The following is a 25,315-nucleotide window of genomic DNA, read 5'->3' as shown; positions in this document are numbered from 1 at the left end:
TTCTGGACACACCTAATGCCTTGCATAAAGATCACTAGTAACTCTTCCAACCCTTTTTTTCCCTTTTAAGCACTGTGTTATTTGGTATGTCATTTGCATTGTATGAGATAAAGAAGCAAATCCACAGAAGTAAGGAATGTTTATGCCATCTAGGCATAAACTTGGCAAGGTGGCTTGTTGTGCCTTTCTCCTGCTTTCATCTGCCTTCTTTTTTCATCAGCTAGAGGAAAAACTTTGAAGTGTGGTTATAAAACAACTGCAAAAATAACACTGAAAGTCTGCATTTCAGTTATTTCTCTAGGCTTCCTATCAACTGCTCTCACCACAGCAAGAAACATTCTAATTGTCATTCCTCTGAGTTCTCCTTGGCATCTGATAGGCAAGTGGTATTCTTTCTGGCTCATTTCACATTGCTAGAAATAAATAGTTCCAGAATAGAAAATGGGTTGATTGTGTATGAGCCAAAATAGAATCCAAAATAGAAGTGCTTGTGCTCTTCACTGTGTTGTCTCTGCACTGGGCAGAGGAGTGTGTTGTAGAAGTTGGTGTAAATGATGCCAAATGAAACAGGTGTGATGAGAAACAAATTCAGCACTCTTACCCAGTCATTTTTCTCTGAGGATTAAACCTATTTTGTCCTAATTAGCAGAGATGAGGTATTATCTGTCACGTATCACACAGGCTCACCAGGGCACTCTGAGGAGCAGGGCCCCAGTGAGCCAAAGCAGAGGGGGCAGTGCCAGTGCTCTGTGCTCGCAGCTGCAGCACATGGCTGGCAGTGCCCATGAACAGGGAAGGGGTTTGTCTGAAGTTTTAGTGATGGCAGGTTTTGAATTCTCTTCTCTCCCCACCATCAGTCCCAGCCCCTGCCCTGTTCCTTCTCGTCATTCCTTGTTAGAGAGGTTTGCCAAAGCAGGAGACACTTCAGCACTGAGGAAATGAACCGTATGGATCTGGGAAATAATATAGAAAAGACTTAACAGAAATAGAAGCATTTGTCACATAAACAGAAGGATATCCTGTAAAACAAGCACACTTAAACACAATTAGATGCATCATTATAGCAAAAAAGCCATATGTAGACATAGCACATAAACAGGTGTAGTTTTGACCTTCTTCATGCTGTTGTCTCTAATTTGAGCTCCTTTTCTGGTCTTACTGCTTTACAGACACCTTCCCTTCTGCAAATTTAAAATACATTCACTGCTTTTGTATTGTTCAGAACTTTTGACTGAATGAGAAATGTGTAGAGTCTTAGCAATGGATGCACATTTACAATGTGTTGTGGGAAACGTTTGAGTGGAATGGAAGTAAATATCAGGAAGGGCACCTGGAGAGAAAGTGCACATTTTTGTTACATCAAGAACATTACAAAGGCAATGAAGTGTTGAGTTAATACCAGACTGGGATGGAATATAAAGCCACATTTATAAGATGAAGGAGAAGAATTGATCTTTTGATTTTTCTTTATCAGCACTATTCAGTAGTTTTGAGGTTCCTGTTGCTATACATACACATCTAATGAGGATGGCAGGGGAGGAGGTTACTCTACGCTTCCTTATGGAAGCTGCTTGTCTTCTGTGCTTCTAAAATGAGGGAAGGATCTGTTTATTACAGTAGTTTTCCTTGTAGGTCACCAAGCAATGCGTAAATAAAGCTGTTTTCTTCTTACAACTGTCCTTAAAAGGTCTTTATCCAAAGTGTCCTGTAATTCCTAACTCTGGCTCAGCTCCAAGAATCACCAAGCCTGGTGATAACTGAGGATTCTGGGGCTATCAGTATATTTCTGGAAGTTATTTTTATTGCTCTGGATGTGGAAGACTAGTTTATAGAAATGAATCTGATGTAAATGTAGAACATGATTTTATCTAAATTATATGCAAAGGCTTGACTATGATATACAGTGGCTGCTAAGGGGAAAAAAATGCAATTCTTTTTAGTGCTTGTGGTTCAATTAATTATCATTCTCTTACTCTTCACAGTTCATGCTACAGTACTGTGTATATATTCATTGATAAAGGAATGAACAATTTGGCTGTTCCTGCTTTTCACTCGTGAAAGCACTGGTTCTTTTAATCTCTTCAAATAGGTTTTAGCCATTTTTAGCAGTCAGAACTGACATTTCTAACATTTAAGTATTTTCGTCTGCTCCCTTAAGTGTATGCATTTGTGACTACAGAATGATGAGGTCTTTTTTGAAGAAAGAACACTGTGATTTATTTTGGAAGCAGCTTCTGTAGTTCTGAAAAGAGCTACCGCTGCAGTCCTTTGTTCTGCCGCGAACTGGTGAAAATGTCTTCCTCCAATCCCTAGGGATTTGTTGGTATGCTGTGTCTACAAGGGCTAAATTTTAATATTGAAAACGTTCAGAAATAGCTTACATGCTTATTATGCTTTTTTAAATCCTGATTTTTAAAGACCAGGTTGTACTATAATTAAACTTTCCACGTCCTCTCTTTGTCGGGAAAAGAGTCACTGACGACTGTGCCTTTGCTGTGTGACTGATCCCCGCGGAGAGGGTCTGAGCAGATGCCAGGCAGTGACTCAGAGCCCCCCGCGCGGGCCCGGCCGTCCCGTCACACCGATCCCGGCAGTGAACGGGGCCCGGTGGGCGCCGCCATGACCGCGGGGCCCGTTCCGGAGCCGCCCCCGGGCCCCGGCGCTGGCCCGGCCGCTCTGCCCGCGCCCCCGGAGCGAGGGGCCCGCGCATGCTCCGGGCCCGGCCCGCCCCCGGCTCCTCCCCGCGCCCGGGGCCGCCGCCGGGGCCGGGCTCGACCATTTCTGCGGGCGCGGGGACGAGGGGCCGAGCCCCGGGCAGCGGCTTCCCCGAGCTTCAGCACCGCGGGCCGGACAGCGCCCGCCGGGCCGGGCGGCTCCCGCGGGCGGCGGTGCCGGGCAGGCCCCGGCGGGGCTGAGCGCTCTCACCATGTTCCTCGGGCTGGCGGTCGCGCTGCAGGTGCTGGCGCTGCTGGCGGGCCGGGGGCACGGCTTCCCCAGACCCGCGGGCACAGGTAAGCGCCCCCCCGCTGCCTTCTCGCCGGCTGCCGCGGAGGGGGAAAGTTCTGCGGGGTAGAGATAGAGGATGGGGAAAACTTTCCTTCCACTTGGCTAAAAGCAATGAGATCCTAAAGTGACGATATTCCTGGTGCAAGACACCGATCGCTGAAGCTGCAATCTAATATTCAAGTGAAGGGATAGCTGCTGGTAGAGGGAAATGCTCTGAATTTTTTCAGTCTTTTCCAGGCAATGTTTTCATACATTCTGTAGCAGTGTCTGCACAAGTCTTTGCTTGCTCCCTGTCTCCCGCGGTATTCTGGATGGATGAGATTTTTAATCTCTTGGTTGTGCCAATCCGATTATTGCTATTTTAGTCAATCTCCTCCAGCACTTTTTTCCCCAATTCCTGGGTTTTCTGATCAGAAAGAGGTTGCTGAGTCTGTATCTGAGTTTCTGTTTTTTGCAGAACCGCTCCCTCTGCCCCAATCGTGCTTTGTTTAAAGGTTTGACTTTTTTTATTGTGTTCTCATTCTTCTAGGAAATCTTTTGCAAGAACTAGCAGTTGGCATCCTATTTAAGACACCATGTTTTATGGGAGAAACCTATAAATTAGGAAAAATATGCTGTCTCTTTGTAGTTGCATGTATCATATAACTGAGTGTATATATATGTATGTGTGTGTGTGTTTATTCTAGATAAAGCTATACACAACAGACAATTAAGTGTAGAAAGACCTTTGGAGGAACAGGTGAGTGAAATAAAAAATATTTACAATTATTTATTTTTTAAAAACAGAATTTCTATAAATATTTTTAGCCTTTCAGGTACTAGATCCATAAATATCATGAATGGCTAATGAATGGGTAGAAAAAAGATTCATCAGTAAAGTGATTATTGATGGGGTTAGATACAAAATAGGGTGTCAATAATTTTTAAGAACTGGCATATAGACTTTCATGGTCCAGCATTCTAAAAGCAGGTTGTTAGCTCCAACAGCTCACCCCTTTGACATCCTATGGGAATATAGCATGAACTTGGAATAAAGAAGGAAAATGTAATTGGCATTTATCTTAAAATGGGAAGTCTACTGCAGCTTCTTGTAATCTCTGGTTCTGATCAGAGGATGGGTGGTACTGATGAAAGTGTTTATTCTTGTTCTACTTATTCAGGCAAACTTCTTACAAAGTGTGAAAATAAGGCATTAAACCCTCTGCTGCTACTGATAAATTAAGAGATCGCACATTTTATTCCTTCTACCTATTTGCTCTTTCATTTGCTTTATTTTTATATATTAGATTGCTGAGGCTGAGGCAGACAAGAATAGGAAAATAGCTCCCACAGGTAAAACATTTTCCTGGTTTTACAGCAATATTCATAATGGTATTCAAAGAGGTATAAGATTTTATGCTATGTTGATATTGATCTGTTTTCCAGAAAATAAGCCAGAGTTCAGGAATTATTCCTTTGTTGATGACCTGAACCTGCTCAAATCAGTAGCAGAAAGAGAAAGGAATGAGAAGGAGAGGGAGTCAATTAGAAGCTCTTTGTATGAACAGCAGCTGGCCATTGATGATGCAGACTCCACCAAGAACCGCAGGCTCGTGGATGACTATGACTCCACTAAAAGTGGGCTGGATTATAAATTCCAAGGTATTCCATAATCATCTTTCAGTGACTTCTAGTTTAGATTTCACTTGCAAACTGATTGCCTTCATGAATGTTGTATTCACCACTAAACATGAGCTCTATTTGTTACTGGAGTGCAGTTTCAATTATTTCCAGTTGTGGAAGCTTGTTGTATTACAGTTAGGTTTTTGAAACACAGTACAAAAGAACTGCTCTTAATTTAAAGAGACTTCCATGGAGAAAAGTGTAATTGTGTAATTGGTAATGTTTTTTAGCAATTTAGATTTGATGGAAGGAAAATGGGACATATTTTTGAATTAAAATATATTTATTCTGGTTTGTGAGGAAAAAGCACTTTTGCATCTGTGCAGCTAAATCACGTATATTTATTCTAAATATTTTGTGCAGTTTTAGATAATTCTCATAATCACAAACCTAGAAGAAATTACCAAAGGCCAAAGAATACTTGCCTTTGCTACAGGAGTAGTTAATTGACTTGTAGTTTAAGTGAGTCCTCTGAGAATTGTAAGCAGCATTTAACTCAGGATATTTTTAATTATATCAAAGGATGCTGATCACAGACCAAAGCTCACTCATCATATTCCCTTTCCCATTGTCACAATGATACCTATTTGTCATAAGTAACAATTACATGATTAAAAGTTAATTTGCTGAAATTCAAACAAGATTGCGTGCCATTTGTCATGAATTGTTTTGATCTAAGTGGCCATACAATGAAAGTAGATACCAGGGAGACACAAATAAGTGGATTTGGAAATCGTACCAGTATTTTCTATAAACAGGAGAGTAAGGTCCTAAACGTCATCCTTGCTCTTTCAGAAGAGCCAGTCAGAAAAACATTTCTCAGATGTGGAAAATTGACACAAAGAACTTTTCCCTGTGACTGATTTAATGGTTTGCAAAGTGTGTATCAAAGTATATCCCTAATGTGTCTAAAAATGCAGTTTTGATCTGAAGAGAAAAAGATGTGTGCAGATATTTTTTACAAGATATTTAATTTAAATGGGTTAGGACAGTCAGCACACAATAAACTGTAATCCTTTCAGACGATCCAGATGGCCTCCATCAATTAGATGGCACTCCTTTAACTGCTGAAGACATCGTTCAAAAAATTGCTGCAAGAATTTACGAGGAAAATGACAGAGGAGTGTTTGACAAGATTGTTTCAAAACTTCTAAATCTGGGACTAGTAAGTATTTTGGTAATCATCATTTAACTGTTTTTTGGATTGGATTAATGGTCTTTCAAAAAACAATTCAGATGCACACTTTGTCTGAAGAGAGTAGGACTTGGGGTCTAAGCAAATTTCTAGAGCTATTTAGGCTTGCTGGTTTCGCTCTGCAATAACGTTGTTGTTCCTGTGATGTCTTTGCAACAAAATAGGCCAAACTGCAGAACGTGTCTGATGCTGAAAAAACATTCACTGATTGCACTCCTCCCATGTCTGCCCTCATTTTTCCTTTAATTTGTCTTCTGATTTTCACTGAGTGCTTTTCTATTATTAATTTCTTTCTGTACTTAAAGGGGAAAGGTCTAAACTCATTCCTATCCACCTAATGCTAATTAATGTCATCAGGAAACACATACTGTTGCTGGCTAGTTGAGGATATATTACATTACTGATTTTTAGGAAGACTGGATTTGTCTTTAACCTTTGGATGTCTCAATGGCTTTAGGCATTGCCATTTGGGATCCTTATATTTTACAATACTCACCTTATCTTTTGAGCACCAGATTTTGCAGTTGGGTATTGCACCCCACTGATCACAGAGGGAGCTGTGGGGCAGCTGCATGGGAGAGGTCTTGTTCCAGTGACAGCTGTTGTGAAGCAAAGAGAAAATAATTTTAATGGTATCATAGAAAGCTGTTTGCTTTTTTCCCATTCTATACTACTGTATTCTGTTGTAATTACTTGGCTGTTGTCCATAAATGTGTTGCAGAGCATATGTATTTCTTGCAGCCTCATCTTTCAAGCTGCACTCTTCTGTGATAAGTCCTAAAGAGATTTGGTTTGAAGGCTATATATGTGAATGGGTGGGGTTATGTGTACACACATATTTGATGTGTATTTCTATGTATATTTGTATATGAGTGTTACAATGTAGACATGTTTACGTGTCTGTATGTATACATGTATGCACACACACAGATATTACTCCTAATTTGGCTGTGCTCAGCTTTGAAGCAAACACATTTACAGCAACCTATTTTCCTACTGATATCGGGTTTCACATTGATGTTTGATCTAGAAAAAGCAAAGTATCCTATAAGTACTCTGCACAAATATTTTAACAGATCACAGAGAGTCAGGCCTATACCCTGGAAGATGAAGTGGCAGAGGTTTTACAACAGCTAATTGCAAATGAAGCAAAGGATCGTGAGAAAGAGTCTGAAGATTTTGATTACCCTGCCAGCAGAGCAGACAGTGATACAAAAGAAAAGCAACAGGAAAGAATGGTAATTTCTTAGCTAATAATTTTGTCTTGCTTGCCAAATGGTACTAGTACTGTGTTCTTTAGGGAATAGTCAGTTCAATCTAGAAACAAGATATGTTCTTAAAGAAATTCTGTCTGATAGAAAAAAGAATAATGAGTTACTTTAAAATTTAAGCCAGATGTCAATTGAAATAACGTTGAGAAAATAGTATAGTCTTCACCTTGCAATTAGGACAATGATGGCATGAGGCTGTGATAGGAATTTTTGCTCTATTAACTCTATCCTCAAAAGCAATGTGCTTATAGGTTTTTTTTTATTATTATTATTATGTCTTATGTGGAGACACCAAGCAAATCTGATCAGGATAGTTTCATCAATGGAGAAGTTGATGATACACTGGATAACACGTGGTCATCATCTAATGTGTTGGAAAGAAGAAATGAACTGCCTTCTGAAGATAATTTCGAAGACCTCCAATATTTCCCAAATTTTTATGCATTATTAAAAAGTCTTAACTCAGGTGAGCTTGTCATGTGTTTACAGAAATATTTAGGAAAAAAACTTTAAAAAATGAAGATTCTCTGTTTTCTCCTGCTCTTTTCCCCACAGCTTGCCTAGTTGCAAGAGACCATGTGCTTTGAAAATGTTCTGTAAGATATATAGCAGAAACTAATTTGATTAGTGATTTTGATGGCAAAACACTGGCAGGAACAGCACTCAGAGTGTGACCTGGACAGCCCTTCCCATCTTGTGCTGTGTGATTCAGGAGCCCTGAATTCTTTTCATTCCCGTAAGGACATGATGAAGAACTGGCAAATGGTTTTCCCCAGAGATCTTTCCAGTAACATCCATGTCTTCTAAGCCAACAGAGATATGAGTAGAATCCTCACACTGATGGTACCAGTAAATGTGTCTGAGCCTCCCAGCCTTTCCACAAACCACAGGTTGCTGTTTATTGCAGTGAAAGCCCTGCACGTCTCTTCCTATTCCGGTGCTGGACATCACTGCCTTCCAGTTATTGCAGGCAAAGTTGTGGCTCCCTGGCACAGCCCTGTGTCAGCACCCTCTCCACACACCCACTCTCTGCAGCCACACACACACTCTAACTTTTGGAGGTATGTGGGGAGGGTGGTATTTTGTAGATCCCGTGTCCTACAGGAGCATTAATATTGCTTCAAATTGTCCCCATATGAACCTGAGTGGAGAGCTAAAATGAAAAACTTGAGGGTATATTTTGCTCAAATCCAGTCTACAAACTTTATATTCTTCTTCCTTCCTGTTCTTTTTAATTTTCCCATGGCAGTTCTGCATGCTGGTTCTTTTTCTACTCACAACACAGGCAGGCATGTTGGGTGTAGCAGGTTATCAGGCAAACACAACCAGGTCCACTGGCTGCACATCTCCTGCTTTATGTGTTCGCCTGTCAGGTTGTATTGAGCTGGAGGAGAGGGATTCAATTGCATCCTACAGCTGTGTGTTAAATTGCAGGCAGCAATAAAAAGCCTGTTCAGCAGCTCTCCAGAGTGGCTGGCCCTCTGCCAAGGTGGGGAGTATGTTTCTGCCTGTCCCTGACTGACAGTGCCCCTGACTCTGTTGGGTCCTTCTGGGCAGTGGGGAGAGCTTGTGTGACTGTGATGGGGGAGTTTCACACTGCTAACAGGAATAGTAGTGATATTCTTCATGTGCATGTAAACAGTGGGAAAAGAAAAGCTAAGAGGCAGGTAAGTGTGGGCAAAAACTGATTATTTTTGTAAATTCCTTTTTTTTGTATCCTATTCTGAAGTCATGATCCTCCCAAACACGTAATGCTGTAGTTGTCCCAGTATGCAAGTCATGGACTTGTGCACAGTAACAATCTAGTTTGGGACACTTTATATTTTTGTCATTGAACCCATGGATCTTGTAGGAGAAAAGATCTCCTTTATACAGAGCCAGAGTGATCTACTAAATAGTTAACAAACAAATAAAAGAAAAATCATAGGCTGTAGAAAATTCTACCTATATCTGCCCTCCAACCATCATTTGAACTGTGAGATCACTCCATCTTTGTATGCTTAGAGTTCTTAGCTGTAAAATGGAATTAATACCATTGGCCTTCCATGGCACAGCCCCTCAAGACAAAAAGCTATAAAGGACCAACCCCTCATGTTTTAAAGTATATTCAGCTGTACTTTGCAGGAACAGTTTAAAAAGAAACATATATGTAAGTTTTCATAGCTAATCCAGCACAGCATTTTCTCTTTCAATGAGCATGTCATTCTTTATGCATGAAGTTTGCACAGTTTGCAAAACAGTTTTTTCAGGTTGCCTGAAGTCTGACTAGTTTTGCTTCATCCCCTCACACAGAGACAGAGACAAAAGAGAAAGAGACCTTGATAACTATCATGAAAACCCTGATTGATTTTGTGAAGATGATGGTTAAGTATGGAACAATCACACCGGAAGAAGGAGTTTCCTATCTTGGTGAGAGTACATACTTTATACAACTGTTACTAATGGTGTGTTCTTCCTCTGCCAACAGGGATAATTATCTTCTCATCTTCCTTGCTCTTATGAAACCTGTTTCAGATCTGTTCATTGAAAATGCTAAAGTTACATTTCTAAATGATTGATCATTTCCTACAGCAATATTCAATTCCATACTGCTTTAATACTTTCATCTAATGAAGGAAAGGTAATTTATCAGATATACATTTAGCGTATTATTACACTTTCACATCTGTGAAGCACAATTTATTTCAATGACTTTATGTCAGGGGAATATGAGGGTTTTCTCTGTTCTATTATTAGGTACCTGCATTTCCCAAAAATAATCCAGCACTTCAGATCCTTTAATCTGTCACTGTAGGTAGCTGGACTAGATGGGACCTAATGCTAAGGTTGCCTACCAAGTGAAACTCCTTCCATCTATGAAGAGTGTTACATCTTGGCACACGAGTAGATTTTGAAGCACACTTTCTTGGACCCATTTTAGAGTCTGTGGCTATGTAGGTTTTATAAAATCGTTACCATTTCCTGAAGAGGGAATTTGGAATGGCCAGCTTTGTGTCTCACATGCCTTTCCTGGCTTTGACAAACCCTATTCCATTCACGGTAGGCAGCCTGTCTAGTTAAACAAGCTGACCTACAGAAGAAGGGCTCTTCTGTACAAACTCTGCACAACCCTTTCATTTTTCTGAAGTATTTCTGGTCTGGATTAGTCTGAAAAGTTTCTGTTTGCATCAGGGCAAATTCTCAGCTTCATAAATCAGCCTGTCACAGAGAGAGAGGACTGTCTTTCTATGTTGCAGATACTTGATTGATGCATTTGTAACTGTATGGATTGATTATCAATTACTTGCCTACAAAAGATCCAGTGAATCATGATTCACATTCAGTGCATGACTGCACCTCCTCTCTAAAGAATTCATGATATATCTGACCAAGGCTATCCCTTTATTTGCTGTGAGAAATCTCCTTGAATTATGGAATATTTGGACAACTTATGCCCCAGTCCAGCTCTTTATTTCTCTGTCTGCCAGTGCATTTAAAGAAAGATGCACATAAAGAAATGGTTGATTTTAAGCACAATGGGTTCAGTGTCATTCTAGAAAAGAAGATACTATGGCTTTGATCAGATATTGCCAAAGTTAATAGGCTAAATTCATCCCTTATGCAAGACCATGCAGATAATGGAATTACACTAGGATTGCATTCTTCCTGCTAAAATTCACATTGGCTTTTGTTTGAGCAAATAGGTACTGTAACCCTGGAAACAAATTGCCATGATGACATAGTACAGAAGGCAAGGATTAGGTTAAGAGTTTGAGAGAGTCTGATTTAGTCTGGATTTAAAGTAAGACTATCAACTGATGTATCCAGACACTGCCTTGCAAATTAGTGATTTATGCAAAGATGGATTTTATGCCCCATCAAAGCAACTTACTGTAGTGGAAAAAGCTTTCTCACAGATTCTCAGGTTGCTTCTGTGGTGTTCTTTTTTTAGACTTGCTGTTGAGAAATCACTTTAAACTGACCTTCATTTATTGAGCTAATACTCTCAAATACTGAGGAAGAGCATCCACAGGAGCATGTTAGCTTCTTGCACTATCCTTAAGCATGGCAGCATTTCTACTGCCACTTGTACTCAACTAAAAGTTCTGTAGGCTGTAGTAGCTGGGTAGGTACTGTGTATCTTGGTGCAGTTTGGATTAGGGGATTGATACACAGCTGTGCTTATACCTAGCAGATAAAGGAATTAGTATGAATATCTGTTTTTTATTTAGGAAAAATAAAAAGAATCCGTGTAAAAAATTGGCAGCTTTTTGTTGTTTCCTCAGTCTATAATCAGTGAGCAGATTCTGTGCTGCTTGGTGGAAAATACCTACTGGGTCTGTGCAGATGGATTACATCCTCTCTCCATTTTATTACAGTAGGAAACTGCCTAAATTAATTTTCCCCACTCTGTGACTGAAGCCATGCGTAAGCTTTGCCTCTGAATTATACATCCAAAGTAATAAATCATTTACTGAATCAAGTCACAAGGTGCAGGTTTTTTGCCTGTCACAGGGGTGCAGAGACAGTGAATTTGAATGCATGTACCAGTAACAGCTGGCCTGGGATCTGGAAACCACAGCATTATGTCATCATCATTCCATCTTACTCCAGGGGAAAGTATTTTGCTGCAGCAGTGGCTGATGTTATTATGTTTAGCTTTAAGTTACAAAGGGTCTAGCTGCAATGTGGTGCAAGAAAAACACAGATGCACATACCTGGAAACACACAGAGTAAGTTTATTTTTTAATATATAAATTCAATATTATGTAATACATATTTAAAAGCTTTCCATATGCTAAGTGTAATCTGCAACAATACAGAAAGCCCAAACCAGCATATTCATATATATGAGTCAGGAGAAAAATAATGCCTACCTTTTACAGTATGTGCTCAGAAATTACAGCTCTGGAAGCATTAAAGAGAGCCTGTAACAAACTGATAGAAAATGTGTGTTCAGCTGAGGTGCATCTTACTTGATAATTATCCTGCTGTGGCAAAATGTCACAATTTTCTATCACTCTTTCTCAGCTATGAATGCTGTTACAGGGAGCAAATTCTTCTGTGGAGTGAAAGCCTCATTATATGCTTCTAGTCTGTTCAAAGGCTTTCAGAAATCTTTCTAGAAAGACCATCTGCCCTCTGAAGATTGAAAGCTGCTTTAAATTATTTTTTGCAATTAAAAGAATGGACAAACATTGTTTGGTACAGAAAGGTACCAAACCCAAAAAGTAGTAAATTATAACTCAGGAGCACAGGTGGCTTGTGAATTAGATCCAACTGTGCCATTAACTTCCCCACCTCTGGATTTGTTGGCAGCATCCAGCAAATGCTGCCCAAACAGCTGAACTCCTCTTTCTTGCCACAGGCTGCTCTCCCTGAACAGGCTGAGTTTTGGGAAGGGCTTGGGACAGTTCCTGAAATGATGTTGCTGTTGGCAAGGGTGCAGTGACAGAGGGGAATGGAAGTGTTGGAACACTTCCATGTAGTGACCAGCGGAAAGCAGCAAGAGGCTTTCAGATGAGTTGTGAACTGATTCAGCATAAAATATTTCATTATTCATGGCATTCATAACATTTATATTGCATAAATAGCTGATACTGATGCATAAATATCTGATAGTCCATGCACAACTGAAAGGACAATATCTTTCACAGTGCTGAGTGCTTCAAGAGAAAAGGAACTGTTTGAGCAATAGCAAAACTCGCTTTGATTTCAGTAGAGCACAATAAGGCATGCATTGCACAGATGCTTGTACTGTTTAAATATGAGTTTGTGAGTAGTATCACACTTTTTTTTCATTTTCCTTCTGTCTGTTGAGTAATGTGATGGTGAAGATTAACTCTGATAACCTTTCCACCAAAGCCATCTATCACAGACCTGATAAATATTAAGGAAAAGCTTCATCTACACCACACAAAGAATTTTTTGTATGACCAGTGACTTTCCCTGCATATGCCAGGCTATCTAGCTAGTTTTAAAATGAAAGCATATCAGTCCACTAACATCTTGATAAAAGGTCTATTTATAGTAATTATTTAAAGTAAACTATAGTTTTGTAATAGATTTATTTTAATAATATTGTTGTCAGCTTAGAAACAGGAACAAATGGTTTCTGCCAGTTTGTTCAGATACAGTTATAAATCATCTCCCACCAATAAGACCAAAATAATGAGTGATATTTAGAACCACTCTAGGAGATATTTGCAATTAGAGGCTTGGGGCCATTAAAAAAATACAGCTTTTAGAGATGATAGACAAATTCTTAAGAGGCACCAGTGTATATATATATGAATCCTTTTTACATGCTAGATTAATTATATCTTCCTGCTGTATGCTGCTTACAGGAGTAGATTTGTAGCAAATTTATCGATTGCCACCCCAACCAAATGAAAGATATGTTACCCTATTATAAAAAAATAAACTATTACCCTAAAAATGCATATTAGTTATGTGCACATTATAGCCTTGTGTGGAGTTCTCATTTATTGACTAGCGCATGTAGCACATGCAGCACAGATACATCTGTGACATAGAGAAATACGGTATCTTCCACAAATGGAGAAAAGAAAGGGGCAAAGGACTGGGAAGAAAATGAAGAACTGTAACTTTGCTCTCCCTGAAGGGGGTCCCACTTTTCACCTCCTTGTGGTAAAGCATTTAGACTACTGGGGCCACAGTGTAGAACACACAGCCCACAACAGACTGGTTAAGGAGCAAAGCCCCCTTATTTAGGAGGGAAATAGAGAAATCATACCAGCTGATCAGTGTGCAGTGTTTGAGTCACAGCTGCCTTCTTCCATAGACCAAACCAAAGCCACCTCTCACACCTTCTCCCTTTGGCTCTGACTCATTGTCAGAATCCACACTGTCCCCGTGACTGAGTAGGAGATGGTGTTAGTTAGAAATGGGCATGAACAGATGTCTCTGTTTACCTTTCCCACCCTCATATCGTTTGTTCTCTGTGGACAACAGGGAAGAGGAGCAAGCCGCAGGACACACGAGCAATGGGAGATGGATTGTTCATGGGGAACTATTGCCGAGGAGCACAAACACTCATTAGTTTGCTCCTTTCCTAAAGAGCAGCTGGGATATTGTTTTACTAGGATACTGTCTTTTAGGCAGACTGAAGCTGCATGAAAAGGGAAGCAGAAGAACCAGAAAGTTTCCTCTCTTGATTTTTGACACATCCCTGCCTCTCCACGCTAAGGAATATGAAATTCCTTAGTTGTTGTGCCTCTCACCTTAATTCTTGATACCTCCACAGCTCCACTTCTGATGAAGGCAAAGCTCTTTGATTTCCCCATTGTAGGCCAGTGCACAGTAGACACAATCTGGCCTTTTCATGGGAGAGGAGAACTTGTTTGAATAATGTGACTAAAGCCTGAAGTTCTCATCAGCACAGATGCTGCAGGCCAAAGATCTGATCCTGATATTTGTTTAGTTGGCCAAGAACAGGCAAAGAGCCAAGAGTGTGAGGCAAAGTGCAAATCACAGCCCACGCTGACATCATCTTTCCTCTCCTTGCTGTGACCATAAGCTGATGCTCCCTGATGCAGACTGTGATTTCAGAGGATGAGGGAAAGTGCAGCTAAAACAGAACCAGAGGCTACAAGTGGAATATGGACAGTGTCATGTGGACCTTTTGTTCATTTTGACCTGGGCAATGAAGGGCACTGACAGTATTTCATACAGGGAACCATTCATGCATAATACCATCATTTTTTTAAAATAATTTTTTCCAAAGGTCTCTTTGTTGCTACTATATATTTTCATCATAAACATTAGGTTATTTAACAAATTTTTCCCTGCCTTAATTTTCCTTTTGGTGATTTTCCTTACCCAGTATTTATCATGTGAATGATGCATACAGCTGCCAGTGGGAGCTATTTCATTTCAGGCAGCTCTTTTCTCTGCTATTTATTTTTTATCTGATGAACTAAGGTCACAGAGATGCCAGTATACTGTACTATATCTGAAAAGTAGAAATCAGAGACACCTCAGATGGCAAGAGTGGGGTGAATACTGAGGAGCAGCAGTGATTATGTAAAGTATATGCAAATAGTTAAACTCGAGATTAATTTGCATGGAGATATGATAAAATTATGTGGGGACAGAGTGTGCAAAGATCTCTGTCAAGACTGGAATCTAGGAAGTATATTGACTGCAGACTCCACTGCACCTTTATAGCTGTTCTTTCTGTAACCACCTCCATGTCTGTCCCCTGCTACTTCTGCATTTAGACAAACACATGAATGTGGTTTTTTCCCCATTACTTAGATCTTATCTCCTATTTTCCCCCAGTCAGACTCTCACTGTGTAATAAAACAAACAGGTGGATATGGTGTGAAAAGTCTGTGACCTCACAGTTCTTGAAAACTAGGACTACTACAGGAAACTGGGCATCATCTGAGGGTGACATTGTGTGGGGGGGCATAGTATTTTCAGTATCCACAGGTTCTAAATCTTCTCAGATATGTTTTGGAAGAGATCCAAGACTTTTAGTATCACTAATTGCTTTTCCCACCACATTACATGACTATCAAATCATGTGTTCAAGAATCCAAACAAATGCTTTACAGTTCATTCCTTTTCTTATCACTATGTACCATTTAAATTTGCAGTTATTTCTTGCAAATGTATTGCCTCTTCTTCCATTTCCCTTCACTCTCTCTTCTGTTCTTTCCCAACTGGATGGAAATCTCCATCTCCTCATAGTATCTTAGTTGACAGATATATTGCTTGGTTCCTGAAAGTCTGGGTTTTGCATCCTCCTAAGTGGTTTGTGTTTCTAAAGGAGGGCAATGCTTTTATTCTTTCTCACAGTATTTAATAGCTCCATAAACCATATCCCCCTACCCCACTTTCTGAATTCAGCACCTCTCTGTTGACAGTTGAGCACTGAGACCCTAAGTTGTGATTTGAGATGATTATGTGGGTGTGGGGTAAAGAAGGTGTCACTGAACATTTAAAACTCATCCCACTCCTGCAGGAGAGGCAGCTCTGTGCTGCCTCAGTTCCAAACCATTATGCTTGTAAAGGGCATGCTGTGAAAACACATAAAATGTGTGCACAGGCCACAGAGCAGCTCCAGGATGGGAAAGGATTAGCAAAGGACTGCACCACAGAGCTCTAAGAGACCTGCAGTAATGCAAAGAAATGCCTGTGGAATATTAAAAGGATAAATCTGAGAAATAGTCTGTGAGGTACGGAATTTACGAAGGATGATAAAGAAGACTTGGTCAGAGATATGTTTACCTCAAAGCACATCTATTTAATTGTGCTTTACTTTTGAAGCTGCTTTTAACCTGATTGCCAAGTGATACTGTTGCTGTCCGAATTTCAAATCACTCTGACCATCTCACCTGTAATCCCTTTACAAGTGATGCCATGACCTGGGATTTGTCACCTGACATGTCACTCCTCAGGGCAGCATTAGGCTTCAGACACTCCATCACAACAAATCAGTCAAACAGGAAGATTCAGAAAGAAAATGCCCTATCTTGACATGTAAGGCAGGGAGTTGGAGAGCAGCAGGAGATTTGCAAGGCTGAGACCCATCTGTAATTCCACAATGGAGAGACTTCTCTTGTTTGTTTTAGTAGTTTATGTGACATATGCTTGATACAGCTATAGCTGACCAAAGGTCACACTCTGCTTTTGGCTACATTGGGGAAAATCCAATGGATATTGACAGCTCTTGGACACGCACTTGTCCAAGGAATTAATCTGATGTGCTCTTCCCATAGAATAGTCCCAAGCAAGTGCTGAGATATCCAGAGATTTTTCACAGATGGAAAATGGCTTTGCAAACTCTTAAGGATCACCTACTGCAGGAGACAGAAAAGCCCTTGATAACTGTGATTTTATAATGTCTGAAATACGTGCATCTCACACAAGCAGTCATCAGCACAAAGCTTTCCAGCTGAAGCAGTTAGAGTGTATGAACTCATTAAGTAAATGAATTTTTTAGCTAGCATTAAAAGTGATATCATACCTTGATGATCCCTTTTCTCCTTTAATAAACACAGTCTTTTTATGCTGTATGAAAACAGAACAGCAAAGCAGGTCGTTCTGTGGAAATTTAATTACATAGAATCGCAGCTTCAGTCAATTTGATGAGGATAGAATGTGAAACTGCCTCCCAGGTACAGGGCAATTATGAAGAAGAAAAAACACTTTGCAGGAAAATTTGCAAGAGTCTGGAAAACACCATGAATCTGTCCATTGAGAAAGGTCCATGTCAGGCTTCCATCACTAATTCCATTAAATACTCAGATATATTAGTTTCTGCCTCTCTAAGAACAAAGTAATTTAATTAATAATAGTTATCCATGTAGTGTCTTTTCCCATGGATTTAGAGGGTGTTACCACAGTACATTCTCCCAGAGTAAAGATAAAACATTCTGGGTTTATGCAGTTCAGATTTTTGGATGCCCAGCTTGAAGGACATTAGAGTTTCAAAATTGCTGAAAATTTGCATTTTCAGGTGGAACTGAGAGCATCTATCAGTGTGTAGGAACTGGGCCTAGGATGTCTCAGAAAGCCTACTCAAAACAGAAGCCCTCCTCCAGCATGAATGCTTCAGTGAGTCATCCCAGATCAAAGAGCAAGTTAGAAAGTGAGGCAAGGCAGGAACCAGATCTTGTGACTCCGAGTGTCTGCTTGGATGATGAGATTATCCTGCTCCGTGGAAAGCTGCCGCCAGGGCATTGACCTATTTACCAGCGTAGGTCACTTCCATTAGCTCAGTAGTTATTGTCCTGTTGTTTTAATTAGTGCTATTTCAAATAAGTGGCCAGCTCTGTGGAAAGGTCAGTACCTTTCTAAGCTCTTCCTCCGTGCGAATTAGGTTGCTACGGAAACGACACCGGAAAAGTAATCAATCCTTGTTAGACCTGGGCTAGGACAGGCGGTTGCTTAGCTGCTGGCCAGGCACTGCTCACTCGAGAAGATGATTCACTCCATCAGGGTAACTCAGAGCAAACACTGCTCAGCCCTGGCCTGGCCACACATGGCAAGTACAAACATGTTTTGAAACAACACCAGCTGTTGAAGCATTAATTTTGAAGCGGAGCAAGGGCAATAAATCCTGTTCAGGAAGAACTGGGATTATCTGGCAATATTCTCTCTAGGGTACACATGTAGGCACATCAGCCAAGCCCCTCAAACACGGACTCTGTCACTCAGGAAATACGGCTGATTACAATTGTTCAGATCCATGTTGATGTGCCATCCAGCTGGCAAGGTCACTTCACCACTTCTCCTGTAAAATGTAGTGCCTGTTACAAGGCCTGTCTTGTAGGTTTGTCCACATCCTTACTGGCAAAACAAAGCTCTGAAAATGGAACACGGTGGTTATCAGTTTCAGTCTGGCTTTAGTGGCAAAGCTCAGGTCATTAGTGGTCAATATTGCCTTATTACACTTCATGGAGCTGGAAAGCAATTCTGCACTCACAAAGGAGTGATAGTGAACTCACATGAAATTGTTACCCAAATCAAAGGACTCAGAGAAACTGTACAATTCCTGATGCTATTTATAGAAGTGAATGAATAATGGAGGAGTATAAATCCCACCGCCTGCAGTAGCACGTGCTGTATGTGGATATGTGTACAACTTTCAAACACTACAATCTACTGACAAAACAAAAACTTTTGGAAATATCAGTGTCAGACATTTAAATCTAAAGATGTCTTGGCAGGTTATAAATCTGTCTCGTGGTAGAGTCTTTTTGTTCCCTGCTAATAGAAACTTACTGCCTAAATGCAGACACTTTTAAGGAAGAACATGAAAGGCACTTAGGAATCAATGCACTTACATATGTGTAATATTTTAAATTTTTAAATACTTTTATTTTTAAAACACCATGTTTAGATTTTAAATTAAATCTAATTTAATAGAATATGCTGGATTAAGCTCCAAAATCAGTGACATTTTTGTATTTTCATGAATTAGTGAAGGAGAATAATCTATTTGCTTGAGTTTACAAAGGGTTTTTAATCTCTTAACTGTGTAATCTTATCCTGAAAACTGTGTCTCTTGCAACAGAGAAATCCTTATATTGCTGTTGAAATACTAGTATGGTACTGATTCAGGATGAAAAATAGAATCTTAAGATGAACTGAAAGGGATGTTTAAGGTCCTTTCAATAAGCTTTGGATCAAGTGATTAGTGATGCATCAATACCACCACTATAATTCTGGTTTGTTTTTTATTTCACCAGAATGTCTGACCCAGCTTGTAACACAGCCCAGACCTGTTTTGTTTAGGGCATTTGGAGCAAGGTCAGAAATCACATTAAAGGGATATGTAGCAAATGAAAATATTCACAAAAAAACCCATGATATGATGTAGAATTGGGAGGGTGCAATCAGGCAGGGTGCCAACAAATACTGCTTACATTTTAATTTTATGTAAATAACAAAATATAGAGGATGCAGACAGACAGGATTATGTGATTTCTCATCAGATGGGAGGCACAATTGCTTAGGTGATCTGCCACAAAGAGAAATATGCTTGCTAAAAAAGTCTCCTTATGTTTACTCCAGTGCTGAGTATTATTCTAATGGAAAAAAATGCTCCCAGCTGATGGATAAAATACTGGCCTTATACAGAAAATATGACTTAAAATATTATTAGTCTTATTATATCTATTTTGCTGCAGTTCCCATGTTTCACACTGAATATTTCAACTGTTTTTATAAAAGGAATTCTGACAAATTTCAAAACTAAGTCTCTCAAAATACCTAGCAACAAGATAGTATATATGAAGTTTTGAATCCATGTTTAACTGAACATTTAAAAGCTAATAAAAGGAAGGAAAATTCTACACCATGTCCATAATATGACTGAGGAAACATGGCAGGTTGTATGGTGATCTGTATTTTGAATATCTACCAAGTGTGGTATCAAAAGGACTTTTTTTCCCACATAAGCATACAGTGTTTATATCTGAAACATCCTTATGAAGAGGAGCTTTTACTTTTAAATTAGATTAATTCAGCCCTGAAATTTGCATAGAAATACATTTTCTGGTCTTCTAGAGCTGTATACATGGCCACAGCTGTCTAGTTGGTTTTCAGGTAAATGCTTGACTTCAGCAGCTTTAGCAAGTATTTGTTTTGATCTCTTCAATTTACATGTTTATTTCATCTAAATATAATTTAAAACCCTTTACTAGACTTTTTCTAATGAAACCATATAAAATCGAGACACACAGGCAGTTTGGGATAGTGTTTTCCCACCAGGATGAAGCACATATTTCATAGTCTTGTATTTTTTGAGAAGTTAATTAAAGCCTTTCATTGCTTTCATCAGAATAAATTGCTACAGATAGTCATCTGTATTTTGTGACTTACGTGACTGAAATATGGAATATGATGCACACTTTTACTGACTTTATACATGTTGGCACTATTTGGTACTCTTATTGTCATGATTCAGTTGTTATTTTTTTTTAAGTAAGTTTGATCAATACTCCATTTAGCTGTTTGTTCTTTTAGCATTGGCTCTGCATTAACTGTTCAGGGGCAAGGATGAAGGCTGCTCTTTTAGATTTCTGCTTACCATTCAGACTGATGCTGGGGACAATACAGGATGGATTCTGCATTTTATCCATTGAAGAATAACTGGGGTTTGTTTTGCCTTGATTTCTAGAAAACTTAGATACAATGATAGCTGAGCAGACAAAGAAGAAGCTTGAGAACCCTTCCACCAAAACCAGGACAAAACTAACAGCAGGTACTTACTTTACAATTTTCTTTCCTGGAATAACATGTTTCTTAACCAATTCAGTTAAAAGCAAGCTAATTGCTTTAGCAGCCAGACTCCTTGTTAAAGCCATAGTCTCTCAAGGACCTGTACCAAGCCACAGCTCTCTTGTCTAAGCACACAACAAGAGAGAGATTTTCACTTAATTGTCCAGTCTTTGAGAAGTATATTCACTCTTTTTTTATTCACTGGAGTCCAGACATGACACATACACAAAAGCAAGCTGTATCAGTGCTTTTTAATCCTAAACAATAATGAAAAAGCATTATCTGTCAACTTTGAAGGTAGCAAATGCACGTTTCATAGAATTTTTCTCTGCACAGAATGTGCCTTTGCATTGCAGTCACCTGTATTCAGCTGTTGTTTGTGAGAGCAGAAACAGTCATTCCTCTTCCCAGGGGTCTGGAGCAGAGATGACCTTTAGAAAGCACTTTGAGACAGTCTCCAATGAGGCTCTTCCTCAACCAGCAGTCAAAATGCTTTACTTGCCAAGATTGTATTGATGTAATTGAGAAATGCTCCTGGTGCATTCGATACAAAATTGTTTGCTTTTGTTATTTCTTTAGACAAGAGTAGTGAAGAAGCAGACAGTACGAAGGAAGAAGCAGCTAAAATGGAAAAGGAATATGAAGTCTCAAAGGATTCTACAAAAAATGAAGGACAAAATGCAGCAGGAAACAGTGAAGAATCTGGAGGTACAGAATATTGCTTTCCTACTATGTGTGTTCCAAATGACTGGAGTCTTTTCCTCTCTTTGGCATTGATTTTCCATGGTGTTAGCATAAATATCTTCAGTCTATAGTCACTGGGAGTCAGCACACAACAGCTTGATTCAGAAGTGTACTTATCTGCCAAGTTTTAAATATATGACACTACATCCCTTGCTGGGCAGACATTCACAGAATTCATGCACCCTTTTAGAACAATATGAAATGCAGTTTGATGCAGTAGTGCAGACAGATTTTGCTTCTTTGCATGTGGCTTTTCAATGAAATTAGACGGCCAGAATATTCAATAATCTGAGCAGGCCCTTTGATTTCTATAGTTTGTGTTAGAACAAGCTGGTACTGAAAGGCAATGAAGAGTTCTGCAATGTCACAATTTACATTTCCCACGCCAGAAGTTAAAGGTTATCAGTAATTAACCTGTTTTACACAACTCTGAAAACATTACAGTAAGTTAGTGTCTCCCTAAGCAAATGTAGCACAGTAGTACAGTCATTTTTTGTCAAGCCTCAGCACGACAAATAATGCCACGTGCTAAATTACACTGTGCTGCCTGAAGTCACCTGGGTGCAAATCAGCTGAAAGCAAATCTGCAGGGGACATTGCTCCTCCTTATGTGCTTAACTCTTGAAGGAGAATGTTTGTTGATGCAGAAACCTTTCAGTAAGTTCTTATTGGAAAGGGTCCAGCACAAGTATCTATGTTTTATAATCAGTTGGTTAAACAACATTGCTTCTTTTGCACCAGTGCTGTCTGATGCTCCTACTTTTTGGAATGCAGTGTTTTCACTCAGACTGCTCAGTAATGAATTACAGAAATCAGGACTGCAGTAGATTGCAGTCCATCGGTTCAGCTCTGTGGGCAGTGCAGCCGCTCACAGAGGGAAGGTGACATTTTTTCCAGCAGCTTATTTATTTCAGCATGGAAGAGGAAAATAGTTCAAGATGGCTGTCTGATTTCACAGTAAAGTTATCTCAATACCTGTGGGAAGTGATAAATAACACATTTTGCTCATCTCTTGAAGATTTGTCTTTTCAGTTTGGTTCAGGTTATTTTCCTTTATCTTCAGCCCAGTATCTATTTAGAAATTTAAATTGGATCAGTATTTAGTTCTTTGTCTCATCATTCAATGCCGTTGCTCTTTCACAGAGTAACTTACTGTAAAGTTACTGCACTGCCAGGTAAAAAATGAGGGTGTATCTAATATTGTATGCACTTATTAACAGGCACAGACATGCATAGTTGGCAGTAATAACCTTCTACACACTAATCACACTAGGTTTTTATTCCTGACAAATGTAAGAACATCACATCAATAAAGCTCCAGCCAAGTTAAGAATTCAAAATCCATTAGCTGGAATATTTCCTTAGGGGCCTTATTAGGTAATCCTTGTACTAATTCTGTCCTGTGTGCTTTCTGGTCCAAAAATAGCCTTCACTTTAAATTTCAGCTACAACAAGGAGTTATCATGGTAATTTTAATACATCCTTTTTCTCAGTAAAAATAGTAACTATATTTCAAGTTGTCTTTCTGAAATATCACAATTTTGGGTTTGCTGTATGCTGCTAGTACTACTATATGGAGGAGTTTTGATACTGAAAGCTCTCAGCCCTAGTTAAGTCATTCCTTGCTATCTCAACAGCTTTTTCTTTCCTGAGGAGTTATGATGATCAAAAAGCTATAGGTTGTTTTTAATCCACATATGCAGTTTCTGTGGATGCCACCAAAAGTTATTATGAAGATCAAAAAAAGCCATAATCCTAGGTTTGTGCATGACTGATCTTGCACAGGCAACACCTGCTAACCATCTGTGGGAATTTTGCCTGACTGAGTTTGACAGGACTCAGGTTTTAAACAGAAACTAAGAATAGTTTTAATCTGCCCTTGCTGTGACCAGCTTCACCCAGTTAAGCAAGCTGCATCAATCATTGATGTAAGTGCTTGATTTCTCTCTCATCCTTTCCTCCAGGGAAATCTGAAGCATATTTGGAAGCAATCAGGAAGAACATAGAATGGCTGAAGAAACACAATAAACAAGGTAACAAAGAAGGTATGAAGTAAAAGGCCTTGACATTGGGGTGGGCACCATATGCATTAAAAAGCAAGTAATTTATATTGTGTTGTATGACTTAACATTGTGTTATACCTTAAATAATAGTAATGTAAAACTGTGCTTGTGTAGATTATAGTGAACATTAGTGGTGTTAAATACTACAGGTTAGAGTTCAATAATACAGGTCATGTAAAAGTTAAGCCAATGAACATAAATAGTGAACTAAGGTAGATTAATGTAAACTGGGTCGAATGGCCCTGGCCACAAAACCCACAGAGACTGACTCACAGAGGGTCAGTTAGTCATGTGCTGTCCACACAGTCCTGGTGGTCTCTCTGCCTGTCACCAGGTAGCTGTGTCAGCTTTGTCTAATGCTTCATTTCTTAGCTCATCATGTTGTTTAATTATGACTTTGTAGGTGAGATAGATGCTTCTGAAATGTCTGGTGTCTAGAGAAGCTCAGTGCATCTGGCTAGCAGCCTGCACCAATAGGAGTCCTTTTTCATAGCCAGGAACACTTGAGATACAAACTTCTGTCAGTAGCACTGTGATACATTGGATTACAGCCCAAATCAACTCAAATGACTTGTAGCTCTCACATGCAAAGCTGTGTAGAAGGGAGCAGTGCCTGAAGCAGCTGCACAGGGTTTGCTCACCAGCTGTCCCACCATTTGCCTCTTCCTCGAGGCAGGGCTGTGTGAGAGCTGCTGGCAGGAACAGAACAGCAGCAGGATTTCGCCTTTATTTCTCGCAGATCTTTATTTATCCATACCATCTTTTCCCTCAAGTTCTTACATTAAACCAGCCTCTATCCCTATTCTCTGCCATGGCTGTGTATTCTGCCATTGCCTGCTCTGGAAGTGAAGGTTCCTAGCCAGGGGATCCATCCCTGGGCTATGACTGGCGCCTGGCGAGAAGGATCCTTCTTGCACCAGCCAAGCAGAGGGTGATGTGAGATGAGATTAGCCCTGGGTAATCTATCCATCCTCTCTGTGAGCTGAAGTGTGTATGAATTCCATTTCAGAGATGACTGCATGCCTGCAGCCCAACACATTCATTTTTCTGTACAGAAACTATAATAGAAAAGACCATAAAAAAAATTCCCATCTCTCAAATCATTTCTACACAATGGCAGCCATGGCAGTTAGCAGCAGGCCTACATATTTGCTCTAGAGTTTTCCTGCCAATTTTAATTAATGGTTCTGTTTAGCAATATACTCATTATAGTAATTAGATCTCCATCGTGTGTGATTATATCTCTGTATCACACATACTGCCTGAGCAGCCTCTCGCTCCTCTTTGTAGTAATCTTTCTTCTGCACTGCTGCAGTCTGAAAATGGCTGTGACTGCAGATCAATAGCATTTTATCTGCCTGTGAATGCAGTAAGATATATATATATCTGTGTAGATGGATTTTCATTTGCACTAAAATATCTTTATTGTCCTCTGGCAATGGAAATAGGCCTTAAAGTGAGTGTAAGTTATGACAAAATTAGAATTGTATTCTTACTCTTCTGATACATCATCTTTATTGTGCCTTTTCATACACTTTATTTTTGTAAAATGCTAATTCAGTTCCCCTGGGATGATGTTAAGTACAGTCAGGGTAAGCTCATCTAACCGTGAATGCATTGCAGTGTTTCTTCAGTGC

The 25,315-nt window shown here is 39.7% G+C and overlaps 1 protein-coding gene across 2 annotated transcripts in view; it reads left to right on the top strand.

Annotated features, from left to right (window-relative positions):
- Window positions 1-2,926: 2,926 nt before the first annotated feature.
- Window positions 2,927-25,315, top strand: part of SCG3 (secretogranin III) — a gene marked incomplete at its 5' end in the record, with an annotated part of 28,062 nt that continues 5,673 nt past the window's right edge. The window contains 11 exons of one of the 2 annotated variants that reach the window (XM_083870634.1): window positions 2,927-3,011; window positions 3,693-3,745; window positions 4,293-4,338; window positions 4,432-4,647; window positions 5,691-5,833; window positions 6,940-7,101; window positions 7,423-7,600; window positions 9,427-9,543; window positions 20,771-20,854; window positions 21,451-21,579; window positions 23,580-23,660. In XM_083870634.1, coding sequence (XP_083726760.1) covers window positions 2,927-3,011; window positions 3,693-3,745; window positions 4,293-4,338; window positions 4,432-4,647; window positions 5,691-5,833; window positions 6,940-7,101; window positions 7,423-7,600; window positions 9,427-9,543; window positions 20,771-20,854; window positions 21,451-21,579; window positions 23,580-23,660 — 1,294 coding nt within the window. The remainder of the gene's footprint in view (window positions 3,012-3,692; window positions 3,746-4,292; window positions 4,339-4,431; window positions 4,648-5,690; window positions 5,834-6,939; window positions 7,102-7,422; window positions 7,601-9,426; window positions 9,544-20,770; window positions 20,855-21,450; window positions 21,580-23,579; window positions 23,661-25,315) is intronic. The other variant, XM_083870635.1, reaches the window with a different exon arrangement.

The sequence above is a fragment of the Zosterops lateralis genome (assembly GCF_965231275.1).
Source record: "Zosterops lateralis genome assembly, chromosome: 13".
Taxonomy (NCBI): domain Eukaryota; kingdom Metazoa; phylum Chordata; class Aves; order Passeriformes; family Zosteropidae; genus Zosterops; species Zosterops lateralis.
Note: the sequence above shows the minus strand (reverse complement) of the source record. Positions and strands in the feature narration are given on the sequence as shown.